At 48.7% G+C, this 24,720-nt stretch overlaps 1 protein-coding gene across 1 annotated transcript; it reads left to right on the top strand.

The window, feature by feature from the left end:
• Positions 1–16,860: 16,860 nt before the first annotated feature.
• On the top strand, positions 16,861–22,285 carry SOD1 (superoxide dismutase 1). The gene is made up of 5 exons (XM_086462201.1): positions 16,861–16,979; positions 17,814–17,907; positions 18,408–18,477; positions 20,703–20,817; positions 21,691–22,285. The coding sequence occupies exons 1-5, from the start codon at positions 16,905–16,907 to the stop codon at positions 21,799–21,801; spliced, it is 465 nt and encodes a 154-aa protein (XP_086318327.1). The 5' UTR covers positions 16,861–16,904; the 3' UTR covers positions 21,802–22,285.
• The last annotated feature ends 2,435 nt before the right edge of the window (positions 22,286–24,720 follow it).

Below are 24,720 nucleotides of genomic sequence, written 5' to 3'. Positions count from 1 at the left end.
AATTGGTGACTCTTGGCTGCTGTGGGAAAGCACCAGGTTGGTTCCCAATTGCTAACTCAGTTTTGAATATGTGCTGGAAGAAGGAGAGATGAGATCGTGGCTTATAGGGGCTTGGAAGAGGACTGCTGCTCTGAGCCTGGGGCAGAGGCTTTGATTCAGGTCACGTCTCAGTGGCAGGAGAGCCCACCACAGCCACTGCATGGGTGGCTCCAGCCCTAGCAGGAAAGAAAGTCCCAAAGTCTTCACTGTCACCTCTGGCTATGCTTGCACTGCTGGATGGAAGAAGAGCAAGGACCAATTCCCAGCTTAGCAGCTAAACAGCACGTCCCCTGTGCACAGTTATGGGGCAGCCTGCACTGCTGGCAGACATACCTTGGAGGGGCTGATTGAGATGATGTACAACGTTGACCTAATAATTACTCAGTGTAGATAATCAGGAATATGGTGCTTGAATTTACTCCCTGGTCCCCCCATACTCAGCACCTTCCATCTTCTTGAGCAGCTAGGGACAAAAGTGCTACCCTGCAAGAATTCTCACAAGGCAGAAAATGTGCTGTAAAATTTGGGGGGAAAGGCAGAAGGCAGGTGAAACCAGACTCCAAGTTAGTTTCTCTGGAGATGTGTCCTCCAAGAAATTTTTAAACTAACCCATGACTTTTATGAATCCTGGCTTTTTTGCGTTTTCTGCTTGAACTCTAAAGTTCTGCGGTGCTTCGATGTGGGCAATTTGACGGTGCAGTCTTGGGCAGCTCAGGAGTCTTGAACGGGCTGCGCTGAGAGCATACCCATCCATCTTGCCCTCGCCTGCTCTGATGGATGTTAGATCCCACCTCAGAGAGGACCAGAGGGTGTTAGGTGTTGCTGAATGCTTGTGCCTATTGATTTGTGTTTATTAGTTCCATCATTTCTATTTACACAAGCGCTTTTGCTGTCCTCCCATAACTCAACCCTGTCAGGCTAATGCAAGTAATAAGTCACTCTACTCTGCTTCCAGCAAATGGCCTCTCCATGATGTGCATTTGTTTTCTGCCTACATGGACAAACTACGGTCTGTGTCTGTGCTGGAAGTGGAGGGAACAAAATGGCTCTGTGCTGAGCGTAGTACATATGACCAGCCATAAGCACTGCTCTTGAAGGGTTTGGCTGAGCGAGGGGAGAGGAGGAGGCAAAAACCTTGGAGGCTCCTCATGGAATTCAGCCCCTGCAATGTTAAGTGGGTACCAGTACTGCTCCTGCACCCTTTCGTTACTAAATCCTGTTATAGGATTAGTTCCTCTTTGTCCTTGGCATTTTGCTTTCATTTTTGAAGCAGGGTGAATTATTTAGTGTTCTGTATAATCAGGAAATGGTATCTCAGAGGAGCCAGGTGTTGCCTAAATTGGTATTCCCACCTCATGCATACAAAGGGGCTTCTGTTACATGGGGTTGCTATGTTCCTCACTTCTTTCTGTCCTGGCGAGGTCCTACGTATTGCCAAAGGGCAAGAGATCGCATACTGCCATTTTTACTGAAGCTGTTGACATTGCAGTGTCAGAACACTCACAAAGTATCTCTGTGCCATTCACTTTAAAATCCTGTTTTCCCAGACAGGTCATGTGAACATGACAGACTGGTTCCATGTTCTGCAATGGATGGGGTTTTTTTCCCCCACAAGCAAGTCCTTATACCCCTTGTTTTTATTCCAGTCTGATGTAAGATGCTATATAAAGATCTCCTCTGTGTCCCCAGGGGAATTAGAGCAATCATTGCACAAACGTAAAGGCTTTCTGATCTCTTTTCAGACTACTTGTTTTCAACCCTGGTGAGACACATTCTCTCTTCCAGAAAACTATCAGCTATCCTTTCCAGACATTGTGGGGTAAGGAAGGAGATGGGATTTTTTCCCCCACAGTTTATATTGTCATACAGCCAAAGACTCATCAAGGTTTCCAAACTACAAACCTAATTTTAAAAGGGCAAATTTTTTTTTGTTGAGCTGATAAACCTACATCATTTTTTCCCTTTGCTTCCTCAGACCTGTCACCCACAAATCTTAATGCGACCAAGCATATCCAACAGACTGCTAGGTTGTAGCCAAGTCCTGCTTTTTGCCTGATGGTCTGAAGCTGGAATCTGTATAAAATGGGATTAGACATGAAGCATGTTGGCTGGTTAAAGGGATATACTGGCAGGGGGGCAATAAGGAGCCTACCACAACAGTTCTTGTTTAACGGAGCAAAGACTGTCTTCTCAAAATGTTCCTTTTAGGTCTTATTTACTGATCTGTGCACCATGACTTATAAAACCTTGCTTGGCTCATCTGGGCTTCAGTTTCTCACAGTCCCTAGATCTGAATGCCTGGCAGATAGGTGCAGTGGTTCCCCACAAAGGGCATTCTCTGAAGACCTCAATACCTGCCAGGGCCTGACACCAGCAACTCGCACGCTGCTGGTTCAACTAAGCAGAGTCTGCCTCAACCCAACACTGCTAAAGATCAAGTGCCCAAAACTGGGATGAGATGGGCAGCAGAGAGTCAGTGGCCGTTTCAGAAAAGCTGGTGGTTGTTCTGGTTTGTGAGGCACAGCTGGAATTTCACCTTTCACCTCTTGGTTTCCTAATGAAGGATGAAGATGGTAATATTTACATGAGAGAGGGCAGGGGCAGTCGTGTGTATGTATGAAATAACCAGCGTGCCTGGTTATCTTACTTCTTTTTCTACGTACTGCAAATTTTCTAGTATTTTAGCAAATGAAGAGTGGTACTGTGGAGGTAGAGTCTGTCAAATGAAACCTGGACCACGAATGCCACCCAGTGGCTGGCACACACTAACACACTTGCCAAGGCTAACAAACCCTGAATTGACTGGAACAGACATTAACTTTAAACTCTTCTCCCAATGCTGTTTACAATCATTCACACAGGGTTTTTTCGGACTTGGTCCCATCAGAGCCCAGGAATATAATGAAAAAATGTAAGAAACCACACGTGTGTTGTATCTAGCTTGTTTTAAGCACATTTTTCCCTTTCCCACCTCTGTTTTCTTCAGAAAGTATCATCTAGAGCTTAGTCTCTGTGAAGTAATCCCCATAAATGTCACACATGCTGCTGAGTTTGTATCTGATCTTTCTTCACGTGCCTGATGCAATAAGCTGACCTGCCCTTTTACAGTACCTCCAGCCAAAGAGCCATGGGGGAAACGTATTAAAGTTAATTTGGGGTACAGAGCAAAACTGACTTTGGTTTATTTGTTTCTGTGACGGTGTGTTACACAGTCACACACTGTTCCCCTGCGTAGTTCATGTAGCCCCTATAAAACAGCTAGGTGCAACAGGAACTCTCAGTGTTGGCTGGCAGGGGGCAAGGAGAAAGCTGTAGGTGAAACGGCTTGTACTAGCGAGATTAGCCCGGCCCCTACTGCTACACCCTCCAAAAACCCAATTAGCTAACTGCCACCACAGCCAAATCACAGTCATCTGCATCCTGCTCTGGTCTGCTCCTCTCCCACCTCTGATGAGACAGAGCAGGCAGAGCAGCAGGATCACAAAACCTGGCCAGGATGTGTCTGTGCATCTACATTTGTGGGAGGGACTCCCAGCAGGCTTCTAGCAGAGCCCTAGAGGACACCATGCCCTGCTTTCAGTGTGAGAGAAGAAAGCAGAAAGGTGGTCCAGTGTGGAGAATTCTCCTTCTGCCTTCAGACAGAAAGCAATTCATTTTTTTTCACGCCCCACAGGGGTGAGGAGTCCTGGCCTGGGCTGCCTGGACAGGTAGGCTGCTGCCTGCTCTCATGGGTGCAGAGGAGGAGTTTGGTGTGCAGAGGTTGCTGCGGTGAAAGCAATGAGAAAACTCTGTAAAGAAGCAGGGTCATGGCTTAAAAGAGAGAGGAGCTGAGGGTCCCACAGTCAAACCAGAGCGAGGATGGTGTCTGGGGAGATAAGGGGCATGACTCACTGACTAGCACAGAGGGGATCCTTCTGTGATGGAGCTCTTAGGGGCTGAGGCCATGCTCTACACATGGACCTGAACAGGGAGGCTAAAGGCTCTCCAGCTACCCCCTGGCATACACCAGGTCCTGGGCGTCCAAATAACGTCTTCTGTGCTAGCAACAAACCAACTCAGAGGTACCACCCACAAGCCCTCCGCTACTCAGAGCCAGGCACAACCAGGATATATAACCTGAAACCGCTGCACGGGTGCTTGTCTCCAGCACAGAGATCAGTCATAAGCAAGGTCATGGCAGGGATGTTGATCAGAAACACGAGGGCATTGTGCACATAGGTGACGCGGCTGACGTGGTTGTGCACGAATTGCCTCTGCTGCAAGTTCCCATAGTGGAGCAAACCCACCACGGTGGCAGTGATTGCTGCTCCCACAGATGGCAGGGTGAAGACATGTGTCGCCACAGTGACCCAGGAATAGCTGCTGTGGTGGCTCTTTCTCCAGGATACAGTCACGATGCTCAGGATGTCACGAAAAGCCAACAGCTCCAGGGGAAACTAGGGAACAGACAGCCTTGCACCCCTCCTGATGGCAGTCGCTTCAAGGTCCTTGCCAGCTCCGAGCTGCGGTAACCCTTCTCGGTGAGTGGCAGGCGCTGGCGGTGTGCCAGAGGGCAATGCCCACCCATTGCTGATATGAGAGAGGGGCCCAGAGAGAATGAGAACTGCACATCCAAAGCTAGTGCTGTGGAAATGGCCTTCCACGTCCTGAAGCGAATGGGCTGTTGTTGATTGTTACACCTCTGCAGGATAGCATGTTCCTACAAGGTGCGTGCCCAGATCCCAATGCCACAGCCAGCGCTCACTGGTGGCAGCTGGGACTCGCTGTAAAAAAGGCACGAGGATTACTTTGTGGAAGCTGGCTGGCCCAGTTGTTCAACAGAGGGGTGCCAACTGAGGCTGCAATGAACATTCAAGGTGAGGATTTGGGTCTGGAGAGGTGTCTGGCACTCCGTGGCAGGGGCTGCATTGCACCCACCCATGCCAAGCACCTCCTTCATTCCGTCTGCCCTGAGCAAAGGTTGCTATTGTCCTTCAGACCCCCAGCATAATTGCAGGTGGAGCTGCTCCTTAACCACGTTATGTCAGAGCGATCGCAGGTAGAAAATCCCTCCTGTCAGAAGTGGGCAAATTAGCCTGGATCACAGTGACAGGACCAGAGGAGGGAATAACTACGCATGGAGTCACGAAGTGGTGCTGCTCTCCAGCAGCTGGGTGCTGTAACCTCGGCTTCCTCCACAGTTGCGGATGGCCCAGCATAGCCGAGCAGTTCGCAGGCCTGTGACACCATGGGCCGCCAGGCAGGGACTGTTTGGAGGTTTAAATTACATCGGTTCTGGAAAGGTACGGGGACTGTCCTGCCGGGCCCACGTGCCCATTCAGAGTCTCCGGTGCCCACAAGCTGGGGAGCGTGCTGACAGGGCTGATCATGGTTGCAGACAGGTTTCGGTGGTTGCCGCAGCCTGTTCCAAACAGCAACAAAGCTTGGTCCCGGCAGAGGCCTACAGGCAGGCTTTGAAAAGTCTCTTGACGCTTATGAGTGAACGTGGAAGGGATTTTTTCTTCTTCTTCCACCAAAACCAAGAGTCACAGTGCCGGAGTCCCAACTGGCTACTTGCATATATCTGCTCTGGCCACAGTTTACGAAGGCATTCCAGATCACACAAACCCAGAGGGACGATGGCACCCAGCGTGCACGCTGGTACAAAGTCTGCAAGCTTTCTCCTCCAGTGCACTTCATCCTTTTGGCAAGGCTGGAGATGTCTGCTGACCTACGGAAAAAAAATCCCAACAGACGCCAAGTGGTCACATAAATATTAATTATGCGGTACTGTGGAAATTGTATTACAATACCTGGCTAATGCATTTCACAGCTGCATCCCCACTTATTCATTGCTTATATTAAAACAGCACCCAGAAGGCTCGTTTCACTGACAGCTGTACAAACCCAAGCTGAGTTCTGCTTCTTGCTCATGAAAGAATTCAGCTGCTCCCCAACCACCCAGTATCCCCAGAGAAGAAATCACATGTTTAAAAATCCAAATAAAAGCACATCTTTGTCATTCTGGAGACCTGCCTAAATGTATCCTGTTTGGCAGTCTTGATTTCCCACTGCAGGAATGGGACAGTCTACGCTGTTGTATCATTTAGGTGTGTTCTAATTACATGCTAATCAGCATTTTCAGTGTGGTTTTGTACTGAAATAAACAACTGCATCTCCAGGATTACCCAACACAGCTGACTTAGGAAAAAAAAAAAAATGCACACCACCTCATCCTTTGGTGTACCGACACCTGCTGTACTACTAAAATGAAATATGGTAAATATTGGAGAGAGAGTGCAAAGCAGTTTGTGTCAGAGAGTGATGAAATGTATATTCAAATGAAACCGCACGGGAAGTTACCTCTGGCATATGCTTATGTGGGTTGGGATTTGCAAAGCAACTTATGTATTAAGTGACATGAAGAGTTTAGCTAAAACTATAAGGACTTTTACAAATAAAATCCTAACTGAAAATCTAAGAATAAGCTTTTCTTTTTCTACACTGTGAATTAAATCCTTAGTAGGTCATTATATATAAAATATGTATAACATATACATTAATACGCTATAATGCCATCCAGAGGAACCTTGACAGGCTGGAGAGGTGGGCCGATGCAAACCTCCTGAAGTCCAACCAAGCCAAGTGCAAGGTCCTGCACCTGGGTCGGGGTAATCCCAAGCATGAATACAGGCTGGGTGATGAGTGGATCAAGGGCAGCCCTGCGGAGAAGGACTTGGGGGTGTTGGTGGATGAAAAACTGAGTATGACCCAGCAATATGCACTCTCAGCCCAGAAAGCCAATAGCATCCTGGGCTGCATCAAAAGAACCTGGCCAGCAGGTTGAGGGAGGTGATTCTCCCCCTCTACTCTGCTCTCCTGAGACCCCACCTGCAGTTCTGTGTCCAGCTCTGGGGCCCCCAGTGTAAGAAAGACACTGCTCGAGTGGGTCCAGAGTTGGGCCACGAACATGACCAGGGGGCTGGAGCACCTCCCCTGTGAGGACAGGCTGAGAGAGCTGGGGTGGTTCAGCCTGGAGAAGGGAAGGCTCGGGGGAGACCTTATAGCGGCCTTCCAGTGCTTAAAGGGGGCCTGCAGGAAAGGTGGGGAGGGACTCTTGATCAGGGAGTGTGGTGATAGGACGAGGTGTTACGGTTTCAAACTGAAAGGGGGTAGATTTAGATTAGATATTAGGAAGAAATTCTTTCCTGTGAGGGCGGTGAGGCACTGGCACAGGTTGCCCAGAGAAGCTGTGGCTGCCCCCTCCCTGGCAGTGTTCCAGGCCAGGCTGGATGGGGCTTTGAGCAACCTGGTCTGGTGGGAGGTGTCCCTGCCCATGGCAGGGGGGTTGGAACTACGTGATCGTTACCCATTGGTCTCTTCCAACTCAAACCATTTTCTGATTCTATGACTCAACAATATGAAAAGGTACAGGCTTTCATTGGACTTTATTGATTTTTATCCTAGTTGATATTTTAAATATATTTTCCTAATATATATTTATACCCATATAGATGCAGAATGTTTTAGTTGCATCCATTTAGGTGTCTGGAGCCTTTCAGTGGACAAAATAACATTCCTGAATGCATAAACATTTTGACAGTCCCTAATTTAAAAAAAACTTCTTTCAGATGACTCTTCTGGACGGTGTTCTGTCTTTGATGAGTTTCAAAGGTAATGTTTTCACTTTTTCATGACAAAAACTTTAATCACCGGTAACCTGAAGTGTGCTTTGCTCTGCAGTCCTGGTTCTGCTCCCTGGCAGACGCAGCCTTGCCAGACACCACCAAGTACCTTCCAACGCACGCGTACGCGTTTCCCTCCCGAGAGTGCAAATGCCCGATAAGCACCGCCTGCAACGCCAGAGCTCGAGCACCACCTGCTCCGCTGCTCCTGGGCTTGGCGTGGGGCCAGCCCAGAGCTTGGTGTCGCGCCAGTGAGCTCTGCTGGCGCAGCCTCAAGAGGTGCCTGTTTGCTCGAAACAGGGTGAAGGACTCACAGGACTTTGGTCTGTCCTACGCAGGCCATGCCAACAGCCCTGTGTTCCCGTGAGAGCAGAAACCCAAACCTTCTGGGCCTGATTTGCCCCGGTGACTGTAGCTGCAGCATGCAGCCCCAGGGCTTGCCCACAGCCTTCTGCCCCACTCTCCCGAAGCGGCAGGAGTTGGGGAGGGTATGCACTGAGGCTGATGGAGCGACGCCAGCTTAAAATAGATAGGTACAGGAGAATAAGGCCTCAAACTACAATTTTCATTACTTTAACCAAAATACTCTTGATTTTTTTATAAACTATTCAAGCCCAGTAAAAAAAAAAAATCTAGTTCATAGTTTAAAAGCCATTTTAAACTTCCGCTGTTTCCCTGCCATCCAGTCTGACTGCAGTCATCACTTTGCGCTATAGCGCCAGCTCCCGTAAAGACCTCAGTGAATTATTTTTTCTGCATACACCAGAGAATCCCCCAAATCCATGTGTGCATCCATCCTGTCTTGTGCACCAGTCCTGTCAGTCACTGTTAGCTGCTTTGTGCTCCCAATTTAAGCCTGTTGGGCTGTTTCGATGGGGACACTCGCTCAACGGCTGCGGGAGCTCTGGCCTGTGAGCTCTGAGCGGGGCGCTGCAGGACTGGCCGCGCTGGCAGGAACTCCTCGTTTTATCGGGATTTTTTTTAGCCAAAGGTCACACAGCCTTCTGAGCAGAAACAGAGGGCTACGGTTTCTCTTACAAGCTTCTTCTGCTCTTTCAGGGAGACGGAGGTAAACAGTATCATAGCCTTACTCATACAATTAAAAAACTTCCAGCAATTTAGCACGGCGCTGGCAGCTGCTAGGAACCTGGTCTGAAATCCCCCTGGCAGCAGGCACTGCCAGGAGCACCCTCTCCTTCGACTGCTCCTACCCCACCACCCAGTTCCTTCAGAGCATGCCCATACAGGGGTGCATGGACGAGCGGGGACGTTGAGCATCAGTTTCGCACTGCTTTCACAAACCACCCGTGTTTGACTTCCACATGTGGTTCAGCAGGGGGTCTGTACGATCCATTGAATTCCCTAGAAAGACACATTGGAATAACAAGCACAGGCTTTGGTACTGCATGAAATATTTAAAGTTCAGCCCTTGGTGAATGTTAACAAGCAAAAAAAGAATTTTAAAAAATCAGTGGACAGACCTTGAATAGCAGCAGTGCCATAGAAGGGTTGTAGTAACTTGCAGCTGCAAGTCCCATGCTGGGTACAAAGGTCTTCATCAACATTTACACAATCTCTCCTTTGAGTCTCGTATTTCAAGTTTACTCAGCTTGTCAAGCAATGGAGGATGAGGGACTTGCAGCAGACAGATTAGCTCAGTTCTGCTGTTAAAAGTGAATGTTGTTTTTAATCTTATATGTTCCATGTAAAGGCTTTTCAGCAGACGCTGTGTTAATTACATGAATACTCTGGTTATCACCACCACCACCCCGTAAGTGGAACAGCAGGCTTTCCACTAGGGAGTCACCGTCACAAAGTTTCTAGTGAAATAAGACTTAATAATTTCCACAGCACATTTCATCTTCGAAATGCTACATAAACATAAACTCCATTAATTACCTCTCCCAGCATCCCTTCGAGGCAGGAAAGTGTCATCACCCACGTGTAATCAAAGGGGAAGATTTTAACATGACACATGACATCTCACCCAGACAACACAAAGGCTTGGGGTTTGTTTTAGTTTCTCAGCATAGGTGTCTAGTTCTCTTTGAGATGCTGTAGAGTCCTTCAGGGATACACAGGGAGCTGGCAGGTAGGGAACAGCAGCTCCTTCTGCAGCAGCTAGAGGCCAGAGGAGATAGCCTGGAGCATCTCCGATCACAGAATCACAGAATCACAGAACAGTGGCGGCTGGAAGGGACCTCTGGAGATCCTCTAGGCCAACCCCCCTGCCAGAGCAGGTTCACCTACAGCAGATCACACAGGATCACATCCAGATGGGTTTGAACGTCTCCAGGGAAGGAGACTCCACAGCCTCCCTGGGAAGCCTCTTCCAGTGCTCTTGTCACCTTCAGAGTAAAGAAGTTCCTCCCCATGTTTAGATGGAGCCACCTAGGTTCAAGTTTGTGCCCATTACCTCTTGTCCTGTCAAGATGGTGCTAGACACTGATGTGTACAGCTGAGTCCAGTGACAAAGCATTAGACACCAGGAGATTCCTGCATCTAGACTGTGGGATCCCAAAGAAAAAGAACCAAACCACAAGCCTCTTCCAGACCACTCAAAATGCCGAATAATAATCCACCTGTGGTGCGGCACTCTCCATACTGAGCAAGCCTGAACAAACACGTGTGCATTGCATTCTCTGTGCATTAGGTGACTCTCAAATGCAACATCTTCCGCGGTGCCACAGCTGACATTGGAAATGCAGCTTCCACCTTTCCACAGAGAAGATCTAGATGGGAAGACCATGCAACCAAGCCACTGCTCATCACCTTCATGTAACAGGGGTTACTCAGCCACTGAGCTGGAAAAATGGGTTAAGAACATCCAAAGATCTGCTCCAGGAGCAGGAAGGAGGACTGCTCTGATCCAGCCCCAGTGGGATTCTCAGTCACAAGAGCACAAGGTTGCAGAGAAGAGACATTTGTCTGCTTTCCTTCATGCCGGAAGGAGCACACCTGTACTTATCTCACCAGCAGTCTCCCCTCCAGAGACACATCCAAGGACATAATGGGCCTACAGGAAGGATTATTATTCAAAACTCATGTTGTTTCTGTTTGCTTTTCTTGTTCTAAGAGAATAAGCATAAAAAATTACACTAATGCAGATTTGTGGACAGTGATCTTGTTGAGTGAGCACCCATGCACAGGGGTTGAGTGAGCACACCCAAGCTCAGGCAATCTGGAGTGATGTTTACCATTGCAGTCTTAGTTTCACTCTGTATTTTTCCAGAAGAGTCATCACAAGTAGAAAATACTATATATTTGCACAAGGCACCAGAGGTACCGTTGCCATGGGAACCACAACCCTAAAAATACTCTCTAATTTTTTAATCCATATAAAATCTCAGTCAGAAAGCATGTTGATGTGCTACACGGGCTTTATGCTTGATATATGCCATATTTTTTACAGCACATAAGGGTTTGGGAGTTTTTGGTACTTTTGTACATTTTGCTTAGAAGTTTATTAGCTTCTGTCTACATAGACTAGACTTCCGTTAACCTACATCACACAGCAATTATTTCATTTGCCCTCCAAGTTGGCAAATCAGGAAGTAACCAAGACCACCTCGAATCCTAGCTCTTCAGAGACCCCTGTCCGTCTGCCCCTCCACGCTGAGAGCGACCCTTTTGATCAACACTAGAAACTGCTTCGCTGCCCTGCTACAATGGATATGCTTTGCAGGCAACTACAGAACAAGGTGAACAGTCTAAGCTGTGTGTCCACCCAGCCCTAAGTTTGTCCCTCCCATATTCCTTTCAACCCTTTGGGCTCCAGATCAGCCCACTTTCTCACCAGTTTACCTATAAAGGTACGGCTAGGCCCAAGCCCCAGGCTTCTTCCAAGGTGGGATGGCAGAACCAGGGTATGGGGCAAAGGGGGACGTCAAACAAGAGGTGCCACAGTTGCAAGAGATGCCATTCTTTCTCATGCCTGCCAGATCCTCTGTCCTACTGTAGTTCCTACTCTCAAAGTTTGTAATGCCACCTTGCACTTCTTTCCTCTCCTCTTTGACTCTGGTACTCCAAATAACAAAATAAGGTATTGCTACAAACACCCTGTTCAGCTTCTCCAGGGTGGAATTTTTCACATACTGGTAAGATTTAAGAAAATAACTGAGTTAAAAGGAAGTATGTGGGAGAAAACAAAACAAAGACCTTTCCCTGGCTTCCTGTATAAGACTTATGTGAAACAGTACACCTGTAAACTAATACTTTTGTATTTCTATTGTACCTGTGAAAGAAAAGAATAATAGGAAACACTCTAAAGGGTGAGGCCATGACCTTTATAAAATTACTGATCTCCTTCTGCATGCACCACACAAACTCTTGTATATTAGTCCTTGAAATTCGCATCACTCATTTACCCTCCTACTGCTGATCTCTTTACCATGGCGTCTCTTAGCACGTCAGCTTTGTTACCTGCATTCTGCCTAACTTAGGCACTGGGCACCTCAGGGTATTTTCACAGGTAACCTGACATTGATGCCTAATGCGATAAATCTCTGAAATCATTACTTCAGATTATTTCACTTCATGTGTTAAGAAGCCTGACACATCTGGCCCTTATCCATCTGTTTGCCCTACATTCATGTAGAGGCATGAAGAAGGGCAGATCTTGAAAACTTACTTTCAGGAAGGAAGGAATAAACCTGTCTGATAAAAACATCGGCAGATTTGGAGATAGGCCTACAAGTAAGAGAAAGCACCATAACGCCAAGTAAGAGAAAGCACCGTAACGCAGCACTCAAGATGCTCCTCTTTATGAAAGGGCACTGACAAGTAAAGATAGTGACACAGGAAGCCAAAGATAACTGAAAGTGAAATGAGTCACTATCCCTCCAAGTTTACAAACCATTTTAAACCAAACAAGATTCACCTCAAGGGCCACTGCCCAGTTGTGTAGGGATGGGGTCAGAAAGGCCAAGGTGCAGCTGGAGCTGAACTTGGGAAGGGATGCAAAGAATAGCGAGAAAAGCTTCCACGAGTATGTCAGCCCGAAAAGGAAGGTCAAAGAAAGCACAGTCCCCCTCATGAGCAAGACTGGTGAGCTGGTGAGAACGGATGAGGAGAAGGCTGAGGTACTCAACAACTTTTTTGCCTCAGTCTTCACCAGCAACCTCTCTTCCCACAGCTCTCAACTGGATGGGCAGTAAGGCAGGGACTGGGGGGGCAAAGTCCTTCTCACTGTCAGGCAAGATGAGGTTCATAACCACCTGAGGAACCTGAACATATATAACTCTATGGGACCTGACAAGATGCATCCCAGAGTCCTGAGGGAATTGGTTGATGTAGTTGCCAAGCCACTCCCCAGGATATTTGAAACGTCATGTGGCAGTCAGTGAAGTCCCTGGTGACTGGAAAAAGGGAAACATTGCACTCATTTTTAAGAAAGGTGGAAAGGAGGACTCTGGGAGTTACCGACCTCTCAGCCTCCCCTCTGTGCCTGCGAAGATCATGGAACAGATCCTCCCAGAAGCTATGCCAGGGCACACGGAGGACAGGGAGTTGATTCGAGACAGCCAGCATGGCTTCAGCAAGGGCAAGTCCTGCTCGACCAACCTAGTGGCCTTCTGTGATGGAGTCACTACATCTGTGCACAAGGGAAGAGCTATGGATGTCATCTATCTGAACTACTGTAAGTCCTTTGACATGGTCCCCGACAACATCCTTCTCTCTAAATCGGAGAGATATGGGTTTGATGAGTGGACTGTTCAGTGGGTGAGGAATTGGTTGGATGGTCACAACCAGAGGGTAGTGGTCAACGGCTCAATGTCCAGATGGAGATCGGTGACGAGTGGTGTCCCTCATGGTCCGTACTGGGACCAGTGCTGTTTAGTATCTTCATCAATGACATGGACAGTGGGATCAAGTGCACCCTCAGCAAGTTTGCAGACAACATCAAGCTGAGTGGCATGGTTAACACACCTAAGGAATGGGATGCCATCCATAGGGACCTCACCATCAAGAAGTGGGCCCCATGTGAATGTCATGAGGTTCAACAAGGCCAAGTGCAAGGTCCTGCACCTGGGTCGGGGCAATCCCCAGTTCAATACAGGCTGGGGGATGAAGGGATCAAAAGAAGCCCTGAGGAGAAGGACTTGGAGGTACTCGTGGACAAAAACCTGGACATGACCCGGCAATGTGCACTCGCAGCCCACAAGGCCAATTGCATCCTGGGCTGCATCAAAAGCAGTGTGGCCAGCAGGTTGAGGGAGGTGATTCTGCCCCTCTGCTCAGCTCTGGTGACACTCCACCTGGACCACTGTGTTCAGCTCTGCAGTCCTCAGCACAGGAAAGACACGGACCTGTTGGAGCAAGTCCAGAGGAGGGCCACAAAAATTATCAGGGGGCTGGAGCACCTCCCCTATGAGGACAGGCTGAGAGAGCTGGGTCTGTTCAGGCTGGAGAAGAGAAGGCTCTGGGGAGACCTTCTAGTGGCCTTCCAGTAATTAAAGGGGGCCTATAAGACAGGGAAAATCTTTTTAGCAGGGCCTGTTGCAATAGGACAAGGGGTAATGGTTTTAAATTAAAAGTGGGCAGATTTAGACTACATATAAGGAAGAAATTTTTTATAAGGAAGGTGGTGAAACACTGGAACATGCTGCCCAGAGAGGTGGTAGAAGGTCCATCCTTGGAAACATTCAAAGTTGGATAGGGTTTTGAGCAACCTGATCTAGTTGAAGATGTCCCTGTTCACTGCAGGGGTGTTGGACTAGATGATCTTCAAAGGTCCCTTCCAACCCAAACTATTTTATGATTCTATGAATCCTCTCGATCTAGCAGGCACTCAGGGTGCTCCATGCTGTGCCATGAGCACAGACCTTTTTGCTCACAAGTCGTTTACAAAGCCTTTTCTCTCCAGTCACACCACCAGGAATGAAACTCTAGGGAGTTTTACTCACAGTGTCAAAATGCCTTCTAGATAGGAAGTTGCCCAGCTCTCCTTCTCTCTTAGCTTCTTTCTGGGATTAAACTACAAATCTTTATCTGTCTCTCAGATACATGGGTATTTTTGTGGGGTTTCTCCCCTGCTGCTTCTTTCTCAAGCAGAGAAACATGCCATTCAAACAAACAAATCCCTGTTTGTTTGTCATGTCACCTGAGCCATGACTCAAGTGTCATGGCTGAGTCTGATGTGTGAAACAAACCCTGTGTGTCCTTCCCTGATCATATGGCATTCTCAGCCATGTGACTTAAAACCACCTGGGCTTTAAGTCATTTATACCTCAGTTGTATACAGATTACCTGAAGTCCCAGGTATGGTAAAATCATTTTGTGCTTCTGCCTTAATTTCTCCATCAGTAACGCAGCAGAAAAACAAGCAATGTGGTTTTGCCAAAGGAATTAATTAAATGCAACTTTTCATTCGTAAAATGCTCAAAAGCTGCAGATCTTTGAACAGAGCGGCAGGGCTGTATGCTTCCCAACTCTGGTGTTAACCTTCGCTGGGAGTCTTAAGATTTGCCAGCGTTACCAGCATGGAAAGAACCTATTTTGTCATCTCTGCCCTACACATCCCTCAGATATGGAGTTGTGAAATGTGCTTATCTGATTCGTGTTCGTCTTTGTTCCCCTGAGTTTTCCTTCCCCCACAAGGATGTTTTAGCTATTTGATGATCAAAATTGGTAAATAGATAACATCTATTACATCCTCCACCGAGGAGACAAAGCTCCAGATATCAAGGAAACACATCTACACGCCCAGGACACATCTACAGGATTGCTCCTTACAAGAGGAATTTGCATCAGAAAAGGGGCCCTGGCTTGTGCTCAGGGAGGAAGATTCAACTAATGCAAGGAAGATTAAGAGCGATCACCGGAGGTGTAAATGAATCCCGGGAACTTATCACCAATCACCAGAGGTGTGGGTGAATCCCGGGAACTTATCACCGTGGGACTGCCCTTCTCAGGAGTTCTGATTAATGTGTGTGATTTTTGTGTATATGAACCGATGTGTCTTGCTAGCCCGTTGCAAAAGAACACGCCTATTATGAATATGTAATTAATGCTAGTCTATAAAAGAAGTTGCTTTGTTTTTCATGGTGTGCGTCCTGGTAGAGCAGAGACTCCTGGCCCACCCAGCACTGTTTGCTTATCTCTATTCACTTAATAAATTGGAAACTTTGTTTAAAAACCTGGTCTGGGACAAAATTATTTATCACAGGAGAGATCCACGGCTACACCAAGACACTTTGCATTTTAAGCAGAGCTCTGAGCTGCATACGGTGCAGCCAGCCTGTTGCTGTGGGTAGCCTATGTGCAAAGGTGTCTCTAAGAAAGGTCAGCAGCTGAGCAACACCAGCTTCAGATCGTAGCTTGGATGGTTTCTGCACAAAACATCTTCTGGGCAGGGCAACTATTTTGAAATGCAAAGCTACTCAGAAGCAACTTCAAAACTGCATTCAATTTTAGATGAGAGTTGACGGTGCAACACACCTCCGTCAGTAACACCAGAAAACAGCTCCGGGGGAGGGAAAAAGATGCAAAGATACTAAAAGAAAAATGTTTGCTGAAGAGGAAAACAACATGGTTGCTGCTGCTCCCCGTGTCACTACTTTAGGGCATACCTAAAGGAAAAGGTTTATCCCTGGGTGAAACCATAACATTATAATACCAAGACACTGCACCTCGATGATTCGAGAGAGAAAGCTTTGAAGTGCGACTCCTTCAAGCACAGGGCCTCCGCAGGGCCCCAATGCCACCACGATGGGAAACGCAGGAGCAACTCCCTCAGGCTCTCGAGAAAACGCCGAGCAGGCCAAAGCGAGGGGTCTGGCCCCTCCTCCTCCTCCTCCGCTGCCCGGCTTGCCCAGGCCCGGCCACCGCTTGGCCACAGACCCAGGAGGCCCCGCTTCGCCCCGGCCGCTTCGCCCGCGGCGCCGCCGCCGCCTGCAGCGCCCTCAGGTACCGCCGCCACCGCCGTTACACAACGCGCCCCGCCGCGAGGGGGCGGCCCCGCCCGCCCCTGGCTCAGAGGCGGTTGACGCTGATTGGCGGGGCGCCCGCGCGCTGCCGCCATCCGTCCCCCCCGATTGGCCGAACCCCGCGTAGCAATTGCTCGAGGGGACCCGCGAGCGCACCGCGATTGGCCGCGGCGCTGACGGGCCGCGCTATATAAAGGCGGCGGGAGGGGCGGACCCCTCGTCTTCGGGCGCGGGTTGCCGTAGGGTGCGTTATACGCCGCTCTCCGCCGGGAACATGGCGGCGCTGAAGGCCGTGTGCGTGATGAAGGGGACCGGCCCCGTGGAGGGCGTCATCCACTTCCATCAGCAGGCAAGGGCTGGCGGCGGCGGGCGCGACCCTGTCGCTCTGCCCCTCCCCCGGGGGCTCGCCCGGCCGCAGTGCTGAGTCACTGGTGCGGGGCTGTGGCGCGGTGCTCCCTTCCCCTCCTCCCCGCCGGCTGCGCCGGGCGGGCTTGGCCTGGGCCGTGGCCGCTGCGGCGATGGGAGGGAGCGGGGTTGTTGCTCTTGCGGCCCTGGGTGCCTCCCGGTGAGGCTGGGCGCGTCGGGGCGCCCCGGGCACCGTGTGGCGCTCCGCCAGCCCCAGCGCAGCGCGGGGGGGGGGGGGGGGGGGGGCGGGGCGGGGAGCGTGTGGCTTCTGCCCTGCTCGGGGTGTGCGGCCGAGGTCGGTGCTGGAGCCGGCCTCGGTCTTCCTGCGGAGGTTGTTTACCCCTGTCAGGGTGGGGCTTAAGGGAGCTTTACTTGCCGAGTGGCCAGAGCCCTTTTAACAGTCAGTCATTTACACTCGGTGAAGAAGTTGGGGCTGCATACAGGCGAAACTATATCTGTAGAGGAGGAACGAGGTCAGGGTTGCTTGTGCTTCTGAATGGAAGTACAGAATCAGTCTCAAAAGCAAGCCATCTGATAAAAGGCATTCCTTTTGCTTGTTGATGCATAATAGGAAGAGTCTATTTTAAGTGGCTAAATAAACACGGGCGTTCTGTGAAATACTGTGTTGCCATATAGAATCAGTTAATGCGATTGTTCGTGTCTTGGTAGCTGAACTTGCAGTGGAGTCTCTAGTGCTTTCTGTTGACTAGGCAGCTCCATTTAACGCAAGGCTATTTAATGCCATAGTCATTGTGGTAATAAATTCTTTTCGTTAAAGGGTAATGGACCAGTGAAAGTTACTGGAAGAATCAGTGGCTTGACTGATGGAGATCATGGCTTCCATGTCCATGAATTTGGGGACAATACAAATGGTAAGATGTCTGACCAGGCTTTTGAGTTACGGCTGTAATGTGATTACTCAGCTTTAAAGAGCTTCTCTAGCGTTGCAGCAGCAACTAGTATTAAGCATACTTGGGTCTTGTGACTGCAAATCTGTGTTAAGAAATGATGACATTTCCTAAGGAATTGCCTCCCATTTAATACTTTGAACATGATTAGGCTGGTGGTCAAGGTCTGACATATCAAGGACTAGCTTAAATACATGATAACCTAGTGTTAAGAAATAAGGAAGCTTTGAACTCAGCCACAGTTTTAGAATGAGTAATCTTACTTTATTGAAATTGTAGGTCTGTAGTAGGTTATTTACTTGTGGAGGATTAGTGGAACATCTAACAGCAGAGTACCTGCTTCATTGTTAGTGACTTCACTTCCTCTGGCTATAGGAGGACTACCTTGGTGTAATGTATAAGCGACAGATTTAAACTGGCTACTGGGAAAAAAAAAATCTTTTAATGGCTGTGTTCTGTTTCAGGGTGTACCAGTGCAGGTTCTCACTTCAATCCTGAAGGCAAGCAGCATGGTGGACCAAAGGATGCAGAAAGGTGAGTTCAATGCGCCTGGCCTCTTACTGGGTAGCTGCTCTGTGCGGCAGCCGTGTTGGTACTACTTTGTGCTTGGGAGGCCAGTTTGTGAATAATGCTAGGGCGATACCAGGAGAAAACAGCTAACTTCTGCAGGGCTTCTAGGGTCCTTTAACAAAGGCTCTGATAACTGAGCAAGCGATTTGTTAGACACCTTGACTGCAAGAGCATGGGTGAAATGTCATTGGGACATATTCTTTGCTTTTTCATAGCTTGGGGAGAGGAGGAAATAAAGGCTGTTACTGAGTGAAGGTTCCACAGGATGCGAGTATAGGGGATTCATGTGTTTGTTAGAGCTTTATTTGGTCAGCGGTGATTTGCTTCGCTTCTGTTTTGGGGCCAGCTTTTGTTAACAGAGGCCCTGAACTGTCAGTTGTTGAGCCGTATGCAGGCTTTTCATATGGCAGATCAGGATTATCAGTGGAAGGTGCTGAGGCTTTAGATGAGACTGCAAGATGAACACAAAACTGTGTGTGCCTGGGCATGGTGGCTTTTTATGGGGTGTGCTGGGCTGTTCTTAGCCTGTTAGGTACTGTACTACCTACAGCATGTACTCCTTGGGGGCTGTGTGTCAGTACAGGGCCTGATGCTTGTGCTGAGTATCTGAGTACCTCAGTGGGAGCTGGGACCTGGTTTTTCCCCTGGAAGCAGTTTTCATAGTCCAGTTACCTTCAGGGAACCCTTACATGTTTGAGACCTGGTGTCTGAGCAAGCGGTTTAAATAGTATACTGGCCTTGTTTGGAGACTGCACAAGAGCTGAAGGCCACTGTGGTAGTGAGTGGAACTGGGAACAAGTGTAAAAGATGGGCTGGTCTTGCACAGGTAGGGTCTGGACTAGCACTGGGACCAACTTGGCATTGTGGTTAGCCTTCGGGTGCTCACATTGCATAACTGCACCTTCTGTGATCAGCTCATACCTGAGTGATCAGTTGCATGCCAGACCGAGCAAGCTGGCTGCTAGCCAGCTGTCCGGATGACGGAGCAGCATGAAATGGTGTGCTCAAGGGCTTCACTGGCAGCCGACTGCTCCAGTGCTAAAGGTCAAAACTGCATGAACATATGGCTTGTGCTGGTTCTGCTGTGTCGAATCCTGCTTCTGGTGGGACTGACCTGCCTACTGAGGCAGCTGTAGGCTGGGGGATTCCTTAGGAGGGTATAAGAACTAGATCATGCTTTTATTAGTGTAGAGTTGAAACAATTGGACTGAAGCTTCCTGGAAGCAAACAAATTCCCAAAGGGAAAACTGACCTTGACCTGATGTTATAGGACTTGGTTAAAAATACGAAATTGGTGCTATGCTGTCGAAGGAGCTGGTAGTCAGCATTTGGTGAGCTGAGCTGGCCACCCTGTGTGCATGGAGAGTGTTAGACATTAGTACTCAAGGGTCTGAATCTGGATGGCAGAGTCTTGCAGAACACCACCTTGTCTTTTGACCGAATTGTTTATTTGGGGCAGATGTGTAGGAAACAATATGTTGGAATGTCCAGAAGTTAAGTGAAAACTGAATGCTTGAGGCTTAATTCTTAGGGGAAGTCCTGGCAGAGGTCTAGCTCTGATAAAAGCTGTGTGGTAGGGTATAATGCCAAATGTGTGGGGAAAATGCCAAGGATACTCAAGAGTCATCCCTGATACCAGTGAGAACTTGGGCAGCACTTAGTGCACCCCCTTTGACCTGTTGCTTGACAAACTGCTTCTACTAATCCTATTTAAACTGAAAGCCTGCAGCTGCTGGTGGAACAGCTGATTTGTGATAGACATTAAAAGCTCTTAAGAATAGTGGCGGTATGTACAGCAAACTGTGTATGTGCAGGAAAGGTTATTTCACCTAATTTGAGAGACTTTCTTTGAGCAGAGAGAGATGCCATCAGCATGGAGGAATTCTTGGCTATAAGAGTTGTGCGCTCGTGGCTTGGCTTGTTAGGGAGTGGTGGTATTCCTTTCCCCAAAGCTGATTCTGGTTTCACATTCTACCTAGGACTGAATTTTAATCATCCCTTGAACTAAAGGAGTTAAAATAGTTAAAGTGTTCGAGATTGACTGGTGGTGGTAAATGAGGACACGTGTGCCCTGTAGGATAAGATAGAGTACTTTGGTGTAGTAGCTATGTGTATTGTGTTGTCCAGGCCATCACTTAGAGCTTTCAATTCAACCGATTTTCTATGAGTTTTTCTGTGTCTTTGTGTAGGCACGTGGGAGACCTTGGCAATGTGACTGCTAAAGGAGGTGTAGCAGAAGTGGAAATAGAAGATTCCATCATTTCTCTGAGTGGACCATATAGCATCATCGGACGTACCATGGTGGTAAGTGTCTTGGTGCTTACTTGGGTGCTTTACAGGGACTCTGGAGCAGTCTTGCCAATGAGTGGAGACTCCTTGATGCTGGAGGCCAGTCTCTGGTGTTTGTTATAGAACTGGCAGTGCAAGATTTCCAGTGTGGGGAGTTCTTTGAAGCCCTGCCTGGAAGTCCTCTGCGTATTAGGGTGGCACTTCATTGCTGTGAGATGCCTGCCTTCCGAAGATGTTCCTCTCCATTTAACTTTGCTGCTTCTAGCTGTGAGTGACTAAAGCAACCTGACTGGAGGAAGGAACTGGTGGTCCGGCACAAATGCCGTTGCTGAAAGTTATGGCAGCGGGCGCTTCAGGACACCGTTCACTAGTCCTGGTCTGGTAGCTGCTGCCTCAACCTGTGCTGCCCATCAGCATTGTCAGGCTTGTTTCCCTTGCAGCTCCGGTGTGTGCCGAGACCCCTGTGCTCCCGTGCAACAGGGGCTTGGGCTGACGGCCACGGCACAGGGGGAGCTGGGTGGAGTGGCACTTGGGATGGCGTGGCCACGGCACGGCACCCGCAGCGCAGCCATCAGCCTTGTGCTGTCAGGGCGGCCTTGATGTGGAGTCCGAGCTTGCTCTTGGACTGGCAGTAACTCTTTGAAACATGGGGGTTTGGTGACTTCCTGTTCAAATTCAGCTGAAGGCAGGTTATCTTTTTGGACAAGTCTAGGCTTAAGTTTTTAGTATGAGTATTGGTTTGGCATTCAGTGTTACACTGTGTTCTCTGTTGTGTAACAGACCCTGCTGGTGATGTTGCTTGTCACCGCTGCTACTGCTGCGAGTAGTGAAAAATGTTGATCAGTTACGCAATAACATGAATTAAGACATTTTTCAATTCTCTTTTAGGTCCATGAAAAATGCGATGACCTGGGTAGAGGGGGAGATAACGAGAGCAAATTAACTGGAAATGCTGGCCCTCGCTTAGCTTGTGGTGTAATTGGGATAGCGAAGAGCTAAGTATTGTACCTGAGGTGTGTAAGGTGACAGTGACAAATGGGCTGTATTTCATTGCAAACGCTGTACTTGCCCTTCCTTGTGCAAGCAAAAGATTTATCACTTAATCTCATTACTACTCTGTGTTCCGAGTACCACTTAAGCTGGGGAAGACTGACTTAATTTTGTATGATGTATATTGCAATTAAAGTGACCCTGATGGAATGTCTCTGTAGTCTTCTGCTAAAGCACCTGCTGTAACCATTAAGTATAGTAACTTCAGGAGCTGGAGCCCTGTTCTGTGTAGTGGGAGATGCGTGGTGGAGGTCACACCCTGAACACCAACACTTCTGGAACACCGTGTGATGCAGAGGATGGGCCTTGGGAGCTTGGGCAAGGCTCCTCACCCAAGAGCAGTGGGCGCTGTGTGTATCAGGGCTTCCTCCTGGCAAAGTTTGCAGCATTTGTAGGTTTCAAACTTGCATAATAAACTTGCTGGGCAAATACACCTTGGTCCTGGTGTCTAAAAACCCACCACCAAACCCTTACCTGCCAACTTGCTAACAGGGGCAAGTAGGCCTGGGCTTCCTTGTCTTGGTGGTGAACTTGGTAGGCACCAACAGCACCCAATGAGTTGCTTCCAGCCAGTCACCCTGGGACAAGGCAGACCTGAGCTCAGTCCTCACCCCAGTGGTGCTGTTGGTGGTGTTGTGTGTTTCCCTGTGACAGAATTCCATGTTCTGCGGTAATAACCTGACACCCTCTGCATGTTACAGCCAGGGGGTTTGTGTACCTGAGGGCAATTGCTGCTCTGCAGAAATACCTTCTTTTGGTAAAATGTGACTGTATGTGACACTGGTGGTGCTCATGTGTGACTGCAGCATGTGTGTGTGCAGTGGGGAGGCCTTAAGCACATGAAACGGTCCGACTCCAGCCTCTGTCCTTGGGCCTCATCCACCCCTTGGGCTGTGTGGGTTGGGTTGCTGGGGCTGGCATGCAGTCGGGGTGAAGATGACAGCTATCTCCAAGCTGTGTGGGTGTTTAGCATGGAACAGGTCTCTCCTTAAAAAGGATGAGTGTAGCCAGGAGTTCCATATTTAATTTCATAAAGCTGTTCAGCAGTGTAATTGCTGTGTACTAGTGCCGGCTTGCATTGTTTTCTGGTACATCTCTGAAACACAGACTTCCAAGTTCTAATAGAGAAAATGGCTAATTTTAATGAAGACTTGTATCAATGTTCCTTTATCTTGTACAGAAGAGATTCACGGAAGTAGTTGGCTGTGGCTCTGGACACCCAGATTGCAGAGTAGCCTGTTACGAAGGGGATGGCTGTGGCTGTACAGCAAGAATAGTGCAAAAGCCCTTCAAACTTGCATCTGTTGCAGGTGGTGAACAGTGGTGTGTGCAGGCACTACCCACCTGTGCCCCTTCCCTGGGGTCAGCCTCTGCTCCGGCTCAGCTGCTGCAGCAGAATCAAGGCAGTGACTGCACCTTCTGCCTCCCTCCCAGGGGTGCCCAACACTGAGCACCCCCAACGACCAGCATCACCTCTGCCTGTTGCTGAAGTTCAGAGGCCAGTTGTGTCATCTCCCCTTTCCCAAAGGGGGGAAACCAGCAAGCGCTGGACAACTGCAGGCCGAGCTGTGGTGGAGCGGGAGCTCTGGCAGCTCTGCCTATCGGGTGGCTCCTCTCCCAGCCGTTCTCAGCGCTGAGCTTTGCTGCGTGAGAGCCTGGTACGTGCAGATCTCGCCTCCCAAACCTGCTTCCTCGTGTCGGGTTAGCTGACGGCACGCTAGAAGCTGATGCTGCATTGAAGGCTGTAGAAGTAATGCTCGGTTTACATACAAATTGCTGGATCTGGCAGGCAGGGGCTCCGTAACCAAGGTCTTAGTTGCTAATTATCACCAGTAAGGGACACTTGCACTGAGCTAATCGATCTTTACGTACAACTTTCTGGGTTGGCTTCTTTTAAAGCCAGACATTTGGCAGTTTTGTAGAAGGGCAAGGCAGTTACACTGGTGGTGCGACGCTGGTCGGTCAGGAGGCAGCAAGGAATCATTCCGCAAAGGCCGTCCAACGTGTCCCTGGGCTTTGTTTGCAACTTCCTAATGAGGGAAATGGAGAGCATGTGAGGTGGTGTTTGTGTGAACAGAGGAGCCTTCTGTCTCTTTCGTTCTTGTCTTCAAATCTTTTAATAAAGTGTACTCATTAAAAAAAATATCCTACCTCCTTACAGCATTATGGCAGTTTTTACTAAGACAAGTCTTAAACATAAGACATAAATGTCTGGCTTTGTATGAAAAGTTAGTTCCACTGGCCCAGCATGAAACAACCATTAAGGACACAAGTTTTAACATATGGAAGCTGAGTTCACTACAAGTATGTAAACAGGTTTTTTTTCTCTCTTTATTCTGCTGTTGCAAGAACATAAAAATATATGTCCTCTCCCCGGTCCGCCACTCCACGTTTGCTTCCCACCCCCCTCCCTCCCCCAGAAAAAATTCCCTCTGCCGCAGAGCAGCTATGAAAAAGTACTGCTGTAAGAAAGCAGCTGCCCTTCGCTTAGGGGGAAAATCCCGACTTTAAAAGTAGAACACACCTATATCAAGGAGAAAAAAAATAAAACTATTAAATATGCACAGGATTCATACAATTTTCCCGCTACACTTCTGGAGTTAAACAAGCTCTGGGCAAAGGCCTGGTGTGCGGCTGAGCGTGTTCAGGGCGGGACTGCCCGGGCTCTGCCCGCTCAGGGCAGCGCTGCTGTCTTTCAAAACTCAAGGGCCGACCACCAAGAACCAGCATTTGCCCTCTTAAAAATCTGACAAAAGTCACCAAGTGGTACGGAGACAGGATGGTAGAACTTAAAGACAAACGCGAGAGCGTGCGCACGCTCTTCGTCCCTCGGCCCCACAGGTACAACGCGAGGTGGGTAAAAACTGA

Source organism: Leptosomus discolor, chromosome 1 (assembly GCF_034619465.1).
Source record: "Leptosomus discolor isolate bLepDis1 chromosome 1, bLepDis1.hap2, whole genome shotgun sequence".
Lineage (NCBI taxonomy): Eukaryota > Metazoa > Chordata > Aves > Leptosomiformes > Leptosomidae > Leptosomus > Leptosomus discolor.
This window is presented reverse-complemented; position numbering and strand designations above follow the sequence as displayed.